We start from the raw sequence: 13,796 nt of genomic DNA, 5'->3' as shown, positions 1-13,796 counted from the left end.
ACAAAGGGGTCAGGTCTCAGTCAATGCCTCCGACACACTCCACGATACCCTGGAACAGTATGAGGAACCTAAGCAGGCCCCAATTCCCCACCTTCCCAAAAGTCTGACAAAGATTAAAGGTGACTTACGAAAGGTGATGAAACAGTATTACATGTTACAGGCAGTGTTTAAAAGGCTAATCAATGATATGGAAGAGCAATTGAGAGATCCGACATAGTGGGAGCAATTGTGGGACTGGGGGCTGAATGTGGATATACACCCCTGGATAAGGATAATCTCTCACATACTCATCGCTGGGCAGCTAGTGTTAGCATTGGCGTGGGGAATTGCAGCATGTCGCACATGTAAGAAGAAAGCCCTTAGACATAGGGCAAAAATAATGTTAAAGGAGCAACAACGGCTGCTGGGACAGGACACAAAATTAACATAGTAAGGTCCCAGCCTCCCGTCTTGGTGGCTGCGCACCACAGGAAAGACTGGAGTCTCGGACATTAGGAGGCTTAAAGACTTGGGGAGAGGTCTGGGTGATGCCATGGCCCATAGGACTTGCTCAGATCGGTACCACCAGAGCCATGACAGAACCATCGGACGCAGATTAATTGGCTAGCTTTACCAAACGGTTACGCACCCAAAAGGGGGGACTGAATGAAGATGCAGAAAATTTGGATTTATTTTAAAATGCCATCCAGGACCAGCAGCTAGGGTGCCAAGCTTTACTTGAAAGCTAAAAACTTGTACAAAGCGCTCAGCTGTAAATTTGCAATTAAGAAATGGGAGACACACACACGGGATAACTCAATCAAGAAATGGGGAAGGCCATTTCTCACCGTCTGATAGCCATCTCCAAAGGACAATGCTTAGTCTCTGCACTGCAATTACTGTACAAGTACACAATTATCAGCCCACCCGGGGGGGGGGGGGGGTGTCACTGTGCTGTGGCCTTTGTCTAACTAATACCATTAAGTTGTAACTGATAGTAAAACATATATAAATTGTGCTCATCAGTGGAGAAGCGCCTGGATTGCCCAGCGTTTGCTCTCCACATGCGTAATAAAGAAACCACTTGAATATTGCATCTGGACTCCGAGTGTTGAAATTATGTACCAGAGTATCCCTCGGACCTTTCAAAGGGAATGTCAATCATTACCTTTCGTTTGGCTGTGCTTTGCATCTTTTCCTGGTCACATATTTCTGTTTCTTTCTCTTTCAATGCCTCACTCTCTTCACTGTGTTCGTGGTCTCCACTATCATCATCTTTCAGGCTACAAGACAGAACATTCACATGGTTCAGTATCACACCTTGTTTGATAACAGTCCTGTGAAGCACCTTGGAAATTTTTGCTATGTTAAAGGTGTTATATAAATGCAAGTTCTTATTGCGGGTGAAGAAAATACGTATTTAATTGGTGCCTTATCACTGCCTCAGACTATCTCAGAAAGTGTTTCATATCCAATGAATTGCCTTTTAAAGTGGAGTCACTGACTTCTTGGAAAATGCAGCAGCAAACTTGCACACAGCATATCCCACAAACAACGAATGACCACTTATCTGATTTTGGAGGCACAGGTTGAGACAGATTTTGGCAAGGGCACCAGGTTCATTTATAACCTGAACAGGCAGATGGGATCCTGGTTTGATGCCTTCTCTGAATGTTGGCACTTCCCAAAGTGCTCCACTCCCTCAGTACTAGAGTATCAACTCAGATTATGTGCTCAGATCCTCGGATGGGGTTTGAACCCACTACCTTTTTGACTCAGAAGAGAGAGCTCTGCCAACTGAACCACATTTGCACTAAGATTACTTGGGATCAACTCTCTTGCCACCAAACACAGTCTAAACATATGTGAATTATAGTGAAACTTCTTGATAGTTTATGAAGATGCTAAAGAGCTGTTAGCACCTGCACTTCGGTCTGCATGCGCATATTCAGGAAAGGAGTAAAAACAGAATAGATGAATGACATGAAGGTTTGAGTACAAAGTGAGGGAGTGGGCTGATGAGCATGAACTGCACGTACCCGAGGTTGGCCAGAAACAAGCATAACAGGATGTTAAAAAGCAATTTCTATCACAGCCTAGCAGACACATGAATCATTGATAGCATATAAAACTGAGCTGAACTCAAACAAGGAAACCTAATAAATATCTAGTCAGAAAATAAATAAATACCCCAGTCAGATATGATTTGGTACTTGCTTCTTTCAATATAATTGTAAGAGTTGAATTGTGTTGTGATGATAGTCTGATATCTTATGTTTAGTCACTAATCTGATCAGTTCACTGTCTTTCTTTCATAAGGGCATTCATTTTCTTGTGCAATAGAGTTCCATGGTCACTGGGGTCTCTCAGTTATACAAGCCTGTAAAGTAACTGAGCTCTTTGGCTATGTGGAGTTTCACAACCAAGTCTGATCCTGTCCTAGTCTAATGTCTGTATATGTATGCTTTCTAGTAGGTTCCTGCTGGTTAAGGGGAATATCACAGCTGTACGACAGGAGGACAGCTCGTTGGGTTCATGCAGCGAGGCAATATGGGTACAGCTCCGGAATAGGAAGGGTGCAGTCACAAAGTTGGGGGTTTACTATAGGCCTCCCAATTACCGGCGGGAGATTGAGGAACAGTTATGTAGGCAGATTTTGGAAAGATGTAAAAGCAGTAGGGTTGTTGTGGTGGGTGATTTTAACTTTCCCTATATTGACTGGGAATTACTTAGTGCTAGGGGTTTGGATGGTGCAGAATTTGTAAGGTGCATCCAGGAGGGCTTCCTGAGACAATATGTAGATAGTCCAACTAGGGAAGGGGCAATACTGGACCTGGTATTAGGGAATGAACCCGGCCAGGTGGTCGAAGTTTCATTAGGAGAGCATTTCGGGAAAAGTGACCATAATTCAGTAAGTTTCAAGGTACTGGTGGGTAAGGATAACAGGAGTCCTCGGGTTAAGGTGCTTAATTAGGGAAAGGCTAATTATAACAATATTAGGCAGGAACTGAGGAATCTGGACTGGAGGCGGATATTTGAGGGCAAATCAACAACTGACATGTGGGGGGCTTTCAAATGTCAGTTGATAAGAATTCAGGACCGGCATGTTCCTGCTAGGATGAAGGATAAGCATGGCAAGTTTCAGGAACCTTGGAAAACCAAGGATATTGTGAGATTAGTCAAAAAGAAAAGGGAAGCATTCGTAAGGGCTAGAAGGCTGGAAGCAGATGAAGCCCGTGGAGAATTCAAAGAAAGTAGGAAGAAACTTAAGCAAGGAGTCAGGAGGGCTAAAAGGGGTCATGGAAAGTCACTGGCAACCAGGATTAAGGAAAATCCCAAGGCTTTTTATACATGTGTAAAAAGCAACAGGGTAGCCAGGGAAAGGGTAGGCCCACTCAGGGACAGAGGTGGGAATCTGTGTGTGGAACCAGAAGAAATGGGAGAGATACTAAATGAATTCTTCTCATCAGTATTCACCAAAGAGAAGGACTTAGCGGTCGATTTGTCTAAGGAAGAGTGTGTAGATAGCCTGGATCATGTTGAGATCAAAAAAGAGGTGTTAGGCGTCTTGAAGAATATTAAGGTGGATAAGTCCCCAGGGCCAGATAGGATCTACCCCAGAGTACTAAGGGAGGCAAGGGAGGAGATTGCTGGGGCCTTGACAGAAATCTTTGTATCCTCACTGGCTACGGGTGAGGTCCCAGAGGACTGGAGAATGGCCAATGTTGTTCCATTGTTTAAGAGGGGTAGCAGGGATAATCCAGGAAATTACAGGCCGGTGAGCCTTACGTCAGTGGTAGTGAAATTATTGGAGAAGATTCTTCTTGAAAGGATTTACTACCATTTGGAAGCAAATGGGCGTATTAGTGAGAGGCAGCATGGTTTTGTGAAGGGGAGGTCATGTCTCACTAACTTGATCAAGTTTTTCGAGGAAGTGACAAAGATGATCGACGATGGAAGGGCAGTGGATGTTATATACATGGATTTCAGTAAGGCCTTTGACAAGGTCCCTCATGGCAGACTGGTACAGAAGTACACGGGATCAGAGGTGAGCTGGCAGGATGGATACAGAATTGGCCTGGTCATAGAAGACAGAGGGTAGCAGTGGAAGGGTGCTTTTCTGAATGGAGAGCTGTGACTAGTGGAGTTCCGCAGGGATCAGTGCTGGGACCTTTGCTTTTTGTGGTATATGTAAATGATTTGGAGGAAAATGTAACTGGGCTAATTAGTAAGTTTGCAGATGACACTAAGGTTGGAGGAGTTGCAGATAGTGAAGAGGATTGTCAAAGGATACAACGGGATATAGATCAGTTGGAGACTTGGGCGGAGAAATGGCAGATGGAGTTTAATCCGGACAAATGCGAGGTAATGCATTTTGGAAGGTCTAATACAGGCAGGAATTATACAGTAAATGGCAGAACCCTTAAGTGCATCAATGGGCAGAGGGATCTGGGTGTACAGGTCCACAGGTCACTGAAAGTGGCAACGCAGGTGGATAGGGTATTCAGGAAGGCATATGGCATGCTTGCCTTCATTGGCAGGGGTATTGAGTATAAAAGCTGAGAAGTCATGCTGCAGCTGTATAGAACCTTGGTTAGGCCACACTTGGAATATTGCGTGCAATTCTGGTCACCACATTACCAGAAGGATATGGAGGCGTTGGAGAGGGTGCAGAGGAGGTTTACCAGGATGCTGCCTGGTCTGGAGGTTATTAGCTATGAGGAGAGGTTGGAGAAACTCGGATTGTTCTCACTAGAGCGACGGAGATTGAAGGGCAACTTGATAGAAGTTTACAAAATTATGAGTGGCATGGACAGAGTAGATAGTCAGAAGCTTTTTCCCAGGGTGGAAGAGTCAATTACTAGGGTACATAGATTTAAGGTGAGAGGAGAAAACTATAAAGGAGATGTGCGGGGCAAGTTTTTTACACAGAGGGTAGTGAGTGTCTGGAATTCGCTGCCAGAGGAGGTGTTGGAAGCAGGTACAATAGTGGTGTTTAAGAGGCAGCTTGACAAATACATGAATAGGATGGGAATAGAGGGATACGGACCCCGGAAGTGCAAAATGTTTTAGTTGACGGGCAATATGATCGGCGCAGGCTTCGAGGGCTGAAGGGCCTGTTCCTGTGCTGTACTTTTCTTTGTTTTTTGTTCCCTGGATGGTATGGGAATCTTGAGCTGATTCTCTCCACCCTTCTCCCCTACTGCTGCACTACAAATATTCAAATCACCCAGGGATCTAATGCTAACCATTATCCATGAACCGCTGCTGGAAAGTCCCTGCATGACAGATATCAGTAAGTTAGCAGTAGGCTTAGTCATGATGCCTCAGGTGAAAATTGCCTGCTGGTTCTCATTATCTAGATGAGGAATGAGGAACTGTTGGGCAACAGTTACAGAAATCTATGAAACCAAATCTCAATAAATACCTGGTGAGGCAGGCGTTACCCAGACCTCCCTGTCGCTTGCCATTTCAACACTCCACCCTGCTCTCATGCCCACATGTCCATCCTTGGCCTGCAGCATTGTTCCAGTGAAGCTCAACGCAAACTGGAAGAACAGCACCTCATATTCCGACTAGGCACTTTACAACCTTCCGGACTGAACAATCTTAGATCATGAACTCTCTCCTCCATCCCCACGCCTTTTCCGATCCCCCCTTTTTTTCTGATAATTTATATGGATTTTTCTTTTCCCACCTATTTCCATTATTGTTAAATGTATTTCCATCCATTGTTTTATCGCTATCTTTTAGCCTATTTCGATCCCTTCCCTTCACCCCACCCCACCCCCATTAGGGCTATCTGTACCTTGCTTGTCCTGCTTTTTACCCTTAATTAGCACATTCCTTAGATAATATCATCACCTTCAACACCTCTTTGTCCTTTTGTCTATGACATCTTTTGGCTATCTCCACCTATCACTGGCTCTCTATCCAGCTCTACCCCCCCCTTAACCAGCTTATATTTCACGTTTTTTCTATTCTTACTTAGTTCTGTTGAAGTCATACGGACTCGAAACGTTAACTGTGTTCCTCTCCGCAGATGCTGCCAGACCTGAGTTTTTCCAGGTATTTTTGTTCAACAATTTCACTGCCTTCCTGAGCAACTTCCCCTTCTCTACCTTCCATAAACCAGCTCATCCAAAACTCTCCCACCCATATCCAGTCGGTGTAGAAAGACAATATGTCACAAGGATGGACGGGTTGGCTGATTAATTGCTGGAGCGTGAGGGCAAGTCATATAGTGAAAGCTCCAGGAATGCATTAAATCACTAAGATAAAAGCAAAATACTGCAGATGGAAATCTGAAATAAAAACAGAAAAACTCAGCAGGTCTGGCAGCATCTGTGGAGAGCGAAACAGAGTTAACGTTTTCGTGTCCGTAGGGCCTTTGGCAACCCTGTTCAGACACCACCTGCGACAGTTTGTGCATTGGACTTATAGGCCATCTCAGAACCCATGGTGCAGGAGTGGAATCAAGTTCCACTCCAACACGAGGGGTCAAAGGGGACGAGGGGTGGGAAAAGCAACCCTGGACCACCTGTTGCACCGCCAACAACCTCGCGCATGCGCAAACAAGCGACAAACCTCGCTTTTGACTGACGTGTCGGCGACCAATCAATGGGTCCCGCCAGCCGCCCTCCTTTGTGCCGATCCACCAATCAGCGAAGCCAGTGGGGGGCGGGACCTCCTCCCGTTCGCCCGACTCCAGCTCGAGTCGCGAGCCGCCAACCGCCTCCAGAAAAGTTTTTCGGAGGTTAATAAATGGTGGTTGACTTACGCTTGGAATTTATTGTTCATTTCTTCAAGGAGCTCCCCCAGAAAACAAGATGTCGAAAACGGGTATTCGGTAAAGTGCCGGGTGCTACCGTTAACGATAGCTTTATTTTGAAAGAACTGGATACTTTTTAAAAAAAATAAAATCTGTCGGACTCGTAACGAGGAGGCCGAGTCCCTGGCGGCCCCTGGGTGCGCATGCGCTACAGCCACGGCGAGCTCTTTGGGACAAACTTCGGGATTACAAAGATCTCGTTTTCAAAACCTGAATGGAACTGAGGATGTCTCTCCAGCGCCTATAGGTTGAGGCAAAGAATGAGGATTCGGCATTTAGCTGTTGAGTTTTAATATTATCTGGAGATTTTTTTTTAAAAGACATGCGAGATGAAAAGGAAAATAGAAATACAAATCTCATTATTTTTTTAATAAGAATGTGCCAAGAAAAGTCATAGCCAACATCTGAATGGCTAACTTAATGATTCACATATTGATCACTTGGTCAAAGTTTTTGCCCCCGTCCCCACAGTGTTAATCTTTCTGTCCCCTTTTTGCATATTGGTAGATGTGGACCATATCCTCACCTCCCACCCTTGACCCACCTTGGGGCAGCGAGCCTCAGGATACCATAAGGAACCTTTGAATGGGAACAGATATATACTGTAAATTAATAATAATGGACCAATAAGCCAGGGTGAAGCAATAACGACATGAGGAAAACTTTTTTTTGTACAGCAAGTGGTTAGAATCTGGAACAGCCTGATGTAGTGGAGGCAAATTCAATCATGGCTTTCTAATATAAATTAGACCATTAAAGGGAAAATTTTGAAGGGCTACAAGGAAAAGATGGAGTGGAACTGGGTGAGTTTCTCTTGCAGAGAGATGGCATGGACACAAAGGGCCGAATGGCCTCCTGTACTGTATTCATTCTATGATTCTATTCTCTGAATCCAGGTTTTTTAAAAACAGGTAACAATATAATGGGACTTAGAGGGTTATCACTCTCACCTTTGAGTTAGGTGCTATGGGTTAAAGTCCTCCTCCAGAGACTTGAGCACAAATCCAGGCCGACATGCCCAGTTGAGTACTGAGAGAATGCTGCGTTGTTGGAGGTGACATTTTTCAGATAAGATGTTAAACCAAGGCCCCATATGCCTTCTCAGGTGGATGTGAAGGATCCCATGGTACTATTTTGAAAAGGTGCTTGAAAAAGTGCAATGTAATGGATTTGGTAGTCAAATTAAAACACATGAGACGTGGCAATGTGGATACAAAATTGGCAAAGGGAAAGAAAGCAGAGAGTAGTGGTAAACAGTTGCTTTTCAGACTGGAGGGATGTATCCAGTACTATTCTTCAGAGGTCAGTATTAGGACCACTGCTCTTTTGATATATATTAATGACATAGACTGGGATATACAGGGCATAATATCAAAGTTTGCAGATAATTCAAAACTCAGATGTGTAGTAAACTATGAGAAGGATAGTAACAGACGCAGCAGGACTTAGACTAGTGATGTGAACAGACACGTGGCAGATAAGGAGTGTGAAGTGATCCATTTTAGTCAGAAGAAAGAATGAGGTGAAGTAATATGAACTAATGGTACAAGTTTAAAGGGGGACTTTGTATACATATCTTTAAAGGTGGCAAAACAAAGTTGAGAAGACTGTTAATAAAAGTAAACATCTCATATGTTTTAACAGAGACATTGAGTACAAAAGCAAGAAAGTTATGTGAAAGCTTTATAAAACACTGCTTAGGTTTCAGCTGGAGTATTGTGTCCAGTTCTGGGCACCATATTTTTAGGAAGGATGTCAATGCCTTAGACGGTGTGCAGAAGAGGTTTAATAGAATGCTACCAGGGTAGAAGAACAAGTTATGTGGAGAGACTGGAGAACCTGATGTTTTCCTTTGAGCAGAAGTAGGTTAAGAGAAGATAAGTGTGTTCAAAATGGTTTCGATAAGGAGAAGCCTTTTCCAGCGGCTGAAGGGTCAGTAACCAGAGGACACTCCCCAGCATGTCAAAATATTCAAGTTATAATTAAGTCAATGAAAAAGAACCAGAGGAAACAGGGAAAGAATTATACAGTGATCTGGATTACACTGCCTGAACATGTAGTTAAACAGATTCAATGGTAACTTTCCAAAAGGAAATTGGATAAATTATTGAAGGGAAAAAAGGTTATGTGGAAAAGGCAGGGGGAGTGAGAATAATTGCTAAAGGAATAGAGTATAAAAATAGGGAAGTGTTGTTGCAACTGTACAAGTCATTGGTGAGACCACACCTGGAGTACTGTGCACAGTTTTGGTCCCCTTACTTGAGGAAGGATGTAGTTGCATTGGAGGCAGTTCAGAGGAGGTTCACTAGATTGATTCCAGAGATGCGGGGCTTGTCATGAGGAGAGATTGAGCAGTTTAGGCCTATACTCACTAGAGTTTAGAAGGATGAGAGGAGATCTAATTGAGGTATATAAGATGCTAAAGGGGATAGACAAAGTAAATGTGGAGCAGATGTTTCCCCTTGTGGGGCATTCTAGAACGAGAGGCCATAGTTTTAGGCCTATTTAAGCTCTTTAGGCTTAGGGATGGTAGATTTAAGTCAGAGATGAGGAGGAATTACTTTTCTCAAAAGGGTCTTGATTCACTACCTCAGAGTGCAGTGGATGCCAGGACACTGAATAAATTTAAGGAGGAGATAGACAGATTTTTAATTAGTAACGGGTTGAAAGGTTAAGGGGAGAGGGCGGGAAATTGGATTTGAGGCCGAAATGAGATCAGCCATGATCGTATTGAATGGCGGGGCTGAATTGCCTACTCCATGTTCTCATGTTTGGAAAGCTCTTTCGAAGAGCTGGCACATGCACAATGGGTCTAATGGTCTTTTTTGCTAAATTGTACTATGCTAACTCTCTCAACATTGGATCTCAACAAACCCTGCCCCCAGACCCATGTCCTTCTCATAGATACTTGCACCTTTGAACTATATCATGCCAACTTAAAAAAAAACAATGATGTCAACCTTCCTTGACCAGCTGCTAACATAAATAAATAATTCTATCTTCATGCGAATTAATTTGAAGCAGGCTTCTATAATTTCCTTCACTTTTTTCTCTACATAATTCCTCTAATATCCTGCATCAAATCTATACAATTTTATCTCCCCATCATAATTCACAATGAAATAACAATAATTGATTCAGTGGCAGCCCCAACCAAAAACGAAGTAAATGTTTAATTCTGTAACTTTTTAAAATTCATTATATCTTCCGGATTCAATTTGTCTGCTCAATCCATAGTTCCCCTAGCACTTAGTCTCAGGTCTGTTAATATAAAAATCATATTGCATTCCAACCACAAATTAAAAAATTGAAATAATGTTTCAGTAACACAACCCAAGCTGCTTTCCAAAATTTTTATGAAATTAATCATTTTCTTCAAACTACAAATTAAATCTTCAGTGCATTTCATATGCTCAATCACTTTAAGCATTTGCATTTAACATTGACAATGCCTATGTAAAAGTTATAGTATAAATTCCCTAGTTAAGTAGGTGCCCATGACACTGTAGTTGCAGGTTGTTCACAAAGTGACAAGGTAGCCCACTCTACCAATCTGTCCTCTAGCCCACTAATAAATGCAGTACCAACTGTGCACAATATTCTCTCTCAAAAAAAAAGCAATGAGATATTGGCCAGAACACCAGGGAAAGCTGCCGTGCTCTTCAAAATAGGGGCCATGGGATCTTTTCCATCTCTGGATAAGGGCCTTGCTTTAATGTCTCAAAGACATGATGACACCCACTAATGGTACAGCTCTCCCCCAAAGTACTGCACCAGAGTGTCAGTATAGATTGCGTGCTTCGTAGTGGGACTTCAACTGACAACCTTCTAACTCAGATAGTAAATATAGTGCCCACTGAGGCATGCTAAACATAATGAATCAGCAGCTTATTAACACAGCAGTAAGAGCATCTGCAGCACATAACCTTAATCATGACCATAGAAATTTCCCTTCATTAACAAAACGGACATTTTATTCTAGATTCTGTCCTGCAAAGCAATTACACTCTAAGTGACTTCACTCTGCATATGCCCCTGAAAGGGAGTTCAAGCACCTTCTGATCCCACAGTGACCACATGAGACACAAGCTTCTTTCACCGGTTTTATTCAAGCATGCAGGGGAGATTGTATCCATACAAGATTAACATATAAGGAACGTTTGAGGACTCTGGGTCTATACTCGATGGAGTTTAGAAGGATGAGGGGGGATCTGATTGAAACTTACAGAATACTAAAAGGCCTGGATAGAGTGGACGTGGGGAAGATGTTTCCATTAGTAGGAGAGACTAGGACCCAAGGGCACAGCCGCAGAGTAAAGGGAAGACCTTTGAGAACAGAGATGAGGAGAAACTTCTTTAGCTAGAGAGTGGTGAATCTATGGAATTCATTGCCACAGAAGGCTGTGGAGGCCAGGTCATTGAGTGCATTTAAGACCGAGATAGATAGATAGGTTCTTGATTGGTAAGGGGATCAGAGGTTACGGGGAGAAGGCGGGAGAATGGGGTTGAGAAACTTATCAGCCATGATTGAATGGCGAAGCAGACTAGATGGGCCGAATGGCCTAATTTCTACTCCTATGTCTTATGGTCTTATAAGATGGGTACAAGCTCCCCGAATGGATACATTTCCTTGCAGTTATACTTTTCCCATATCTTACTCTATTTGCATGCACCAACGATCAATGTCTACATGTTTTAACCTTGTTACAAGAACCTTGTTACAAGACCCAATCATTTACACACACAATTAGTTTGTTAGTTCTATCCTATTATCTTCGAGACACTCGTACATAATTATATTGTCCACTCCCATTCAACGTATACACACAGACCTTGACTATTATCTGGTTCAGACTACGACTTGTGGTTTATCAAAAGCCACCTCTTTGTCCATTGTATTTGGTTTTTAACTCTTTCACCTCCCCCCTCAGTCCCCCCTTTTGGTCCTTGGCAAAAGCCCAAGATGGCCAATTACTGGCGTTGAGAATTCCTTCTTTGTCCTTCGAATGGCCAGTTGTCCAGACTTCTGAAGGAATCCTAAACTGCCAAGCTATATAAACTGACCTTTCCTCTAGTCCCTGTAACCCCTTTCCCCATGCAGGTGGTGGACACTGGAGCATGTCTTTGGAATATTATGCAGTAGCCCTTTAAGATTCTCTGCTGATAGTAACACAGGCAAATGGTCCAAACCAATACCGCTAGGCTGAAGATTGTCATTGCCATTTGGAGGATCTCCCACCAATTGATCAAGCGCGCTGAGGCAGACCTAGCTAACTTATTTGCGGATTTAATGGCCAGGTCCACCTGGATGCGTCCCCTCCTAACTTGGTCTTTTGATGTGTAAGTGTATTGATGTGCTAATTTTGTGGCCTGTAACATGGCCAATCATGCTATCTTGCCTGGGGTCTCGTCAGTAAATTCTGTATCATCCCACCAGGGACTAAATACGTATCCTGTCATTTGTTCTGGTAGGTGGAAATCTCCTAATGTAAGGGAGTCAGTGATTTGTATACAAAAACTGGAGTTCACTGAACATCTTAGTCCTCCAAAAACCATCTCGTCTTCACTGGTCATAAGACACCATTGTGTCGGGGACATTTGGACTGCCTTGAGGGCTTCCTGGATGGGCGACATCTCGAGGATAATTCTGTTGTTGTTAGGGGCTTTAGGGTACAGCAAGTACACACAACGTAACTTTGTGATTCCATACAACAGTCCTTGGTACTCATCCAAACTGAGGAGTTAACGTAGGTGAGGTACCCATGGGATCCTGCTCGGTAAACCCACCCGTCTCTCTCTCTCTACCCCTAGGGATTCGAATCGATAACTATCGTGGAAGGGGGTTTTCGGGCAGTATTCTTGGGGTAGTGCCATTGGGAATTTAATCACCCCATCCTCTCCTCCACTCGGGTTGGGGGACTACAAGCTCTCATCGTTCCGGGTACAGGTTTATTAGATTCAGTTGGGATATTGACTCAAACACATGTCCGGGGATAGTACCAAACTTAATGCCTTCTATATCTGATTTTATCCCTTCAATTAAATCTCAGGCCAACATATCGGATACCCTTCCCTAACTTTGAGGGTCGGCAACATCAATGAGCCCTTGTGCGGAGATGTCCAGGGTTTCCAACAGCCCCTCCCCTTGTATACTAATACTGTTAAAGCATTTTCTGTCCCATATGTGTTATACTGCAGTCCTTTGGCTGCTTCGGTAGTTATTTGTGATGCATAATTATTTAGTTCATAGGACTGAGCAGAGTTTACCACTGAATTCGCAATTCCAAAGAGACCTCCTATATCCCCCATCAGGCTCCTTATCCATCTTCCCTGCTTTCTTGCCCCCAGGGTAATTCGAGCCTTGTAATCCCCAATGATCTGTTCTAACCAATATTTAGCCCACTTAAGTCGGGTTTCGGTGATTTCTACGTGGTCCGTGTAAGACTGTTGCTAAACCTGTGAGGTTGTACATCACCTCCAGGGATACCATAGTGATGTCATGCAACAGGGGTTTGGCCTTCCCGAACCCAGCTATTCTATCTGGAGGGGGGGGGTTTGTCATCTTAGAGCAGCGGGTTGGTTTTTGATATCCACAAGTACTCAGTTTAAAACATTGCGTATTATAACAATCATGCCCATCTATTACATATTTAGATGTTTCTTGACAGTATTGTCCCTCAGGACTGGGTTCCCAAACGAAGGGAGGTAGGCTTGTCCATCCAGCAATCATATTAATCTCCTGATACACCCAAATGCTTATTGGCAAAAAAAAACTGGTAGGGGGTGCATGCATTCCACATCCCCCATACCACCAACCCAGTGCAGTCATATTGTCATAAATCCCGTTATTGATACTCTGCTGCTCATGTCTGTGCTTATGCTTAGTGAGATATTACTGGGAGAGTGTATCCCACTGGGGTGTATCCTCAAGAGTGCATTTGCCATTTTATCACTGTCCTTCCCCTTGGGTAGGTACCACCACCCC

The 13,796-nt window shown here is 43.5% G+C and overlaps 1 protein-coding gene across 2 annotated transcripts in view; it reads right to left on the bottom strand.

Annotated features, from left to right (window-relative positions):
- Positions 1-6,967, bottom strand: part of LOC144671752 (eukaryotic translation initiation factor 4E type 2-like) — a 37,648-nt gene extending 30,681 nt beyond the window's left edge. The window contains exons 1-2 of one of the 2 annotated variants that reach the window (XM_078533767.1): positions 6,761-6,967; positions 1,148-1,262 (exon numbers count right to left, since the gene is read on the bottom strand). In XM_078533767.1, coding sequence (XP_078389893.1) covers positions 1,148-1,262; positions 6,761-6,780 — 135 coding nt within the window. In that variant the 5' untranslated portion in view covers positions 6,781-6,967. The remainder of the gene's footprint in view (positions 1-1,147; positions 1,263-6,760) is intronic. The other variant, XM_078533768.1, reaches the window with a different exon arrangement.
- Between the last annotated feature and the right edge of the window lie 6,829 nt (positions 6,968-13,796).

The sequence above is a fragment of the Cetorhinus maximus genome, chromosome 34 (genome assembly GCF_964194155.1).
Source record: "Cetorhinus maximus chromosome 34, sCetMax3.hap1.1, whole genome shotgun sequence".
Lineage (NCBI taxonomy): Eukaryota > Metazoa > Chordata > Chondrichthyes > Lamniformes > Cetorhinidae > Cetorhinus > Cetorhinus maximus.
Note: the sequence above shows the minus strand (reverse complement) of the source record. Positions and strands in the feature narration are given on the sequence as shown.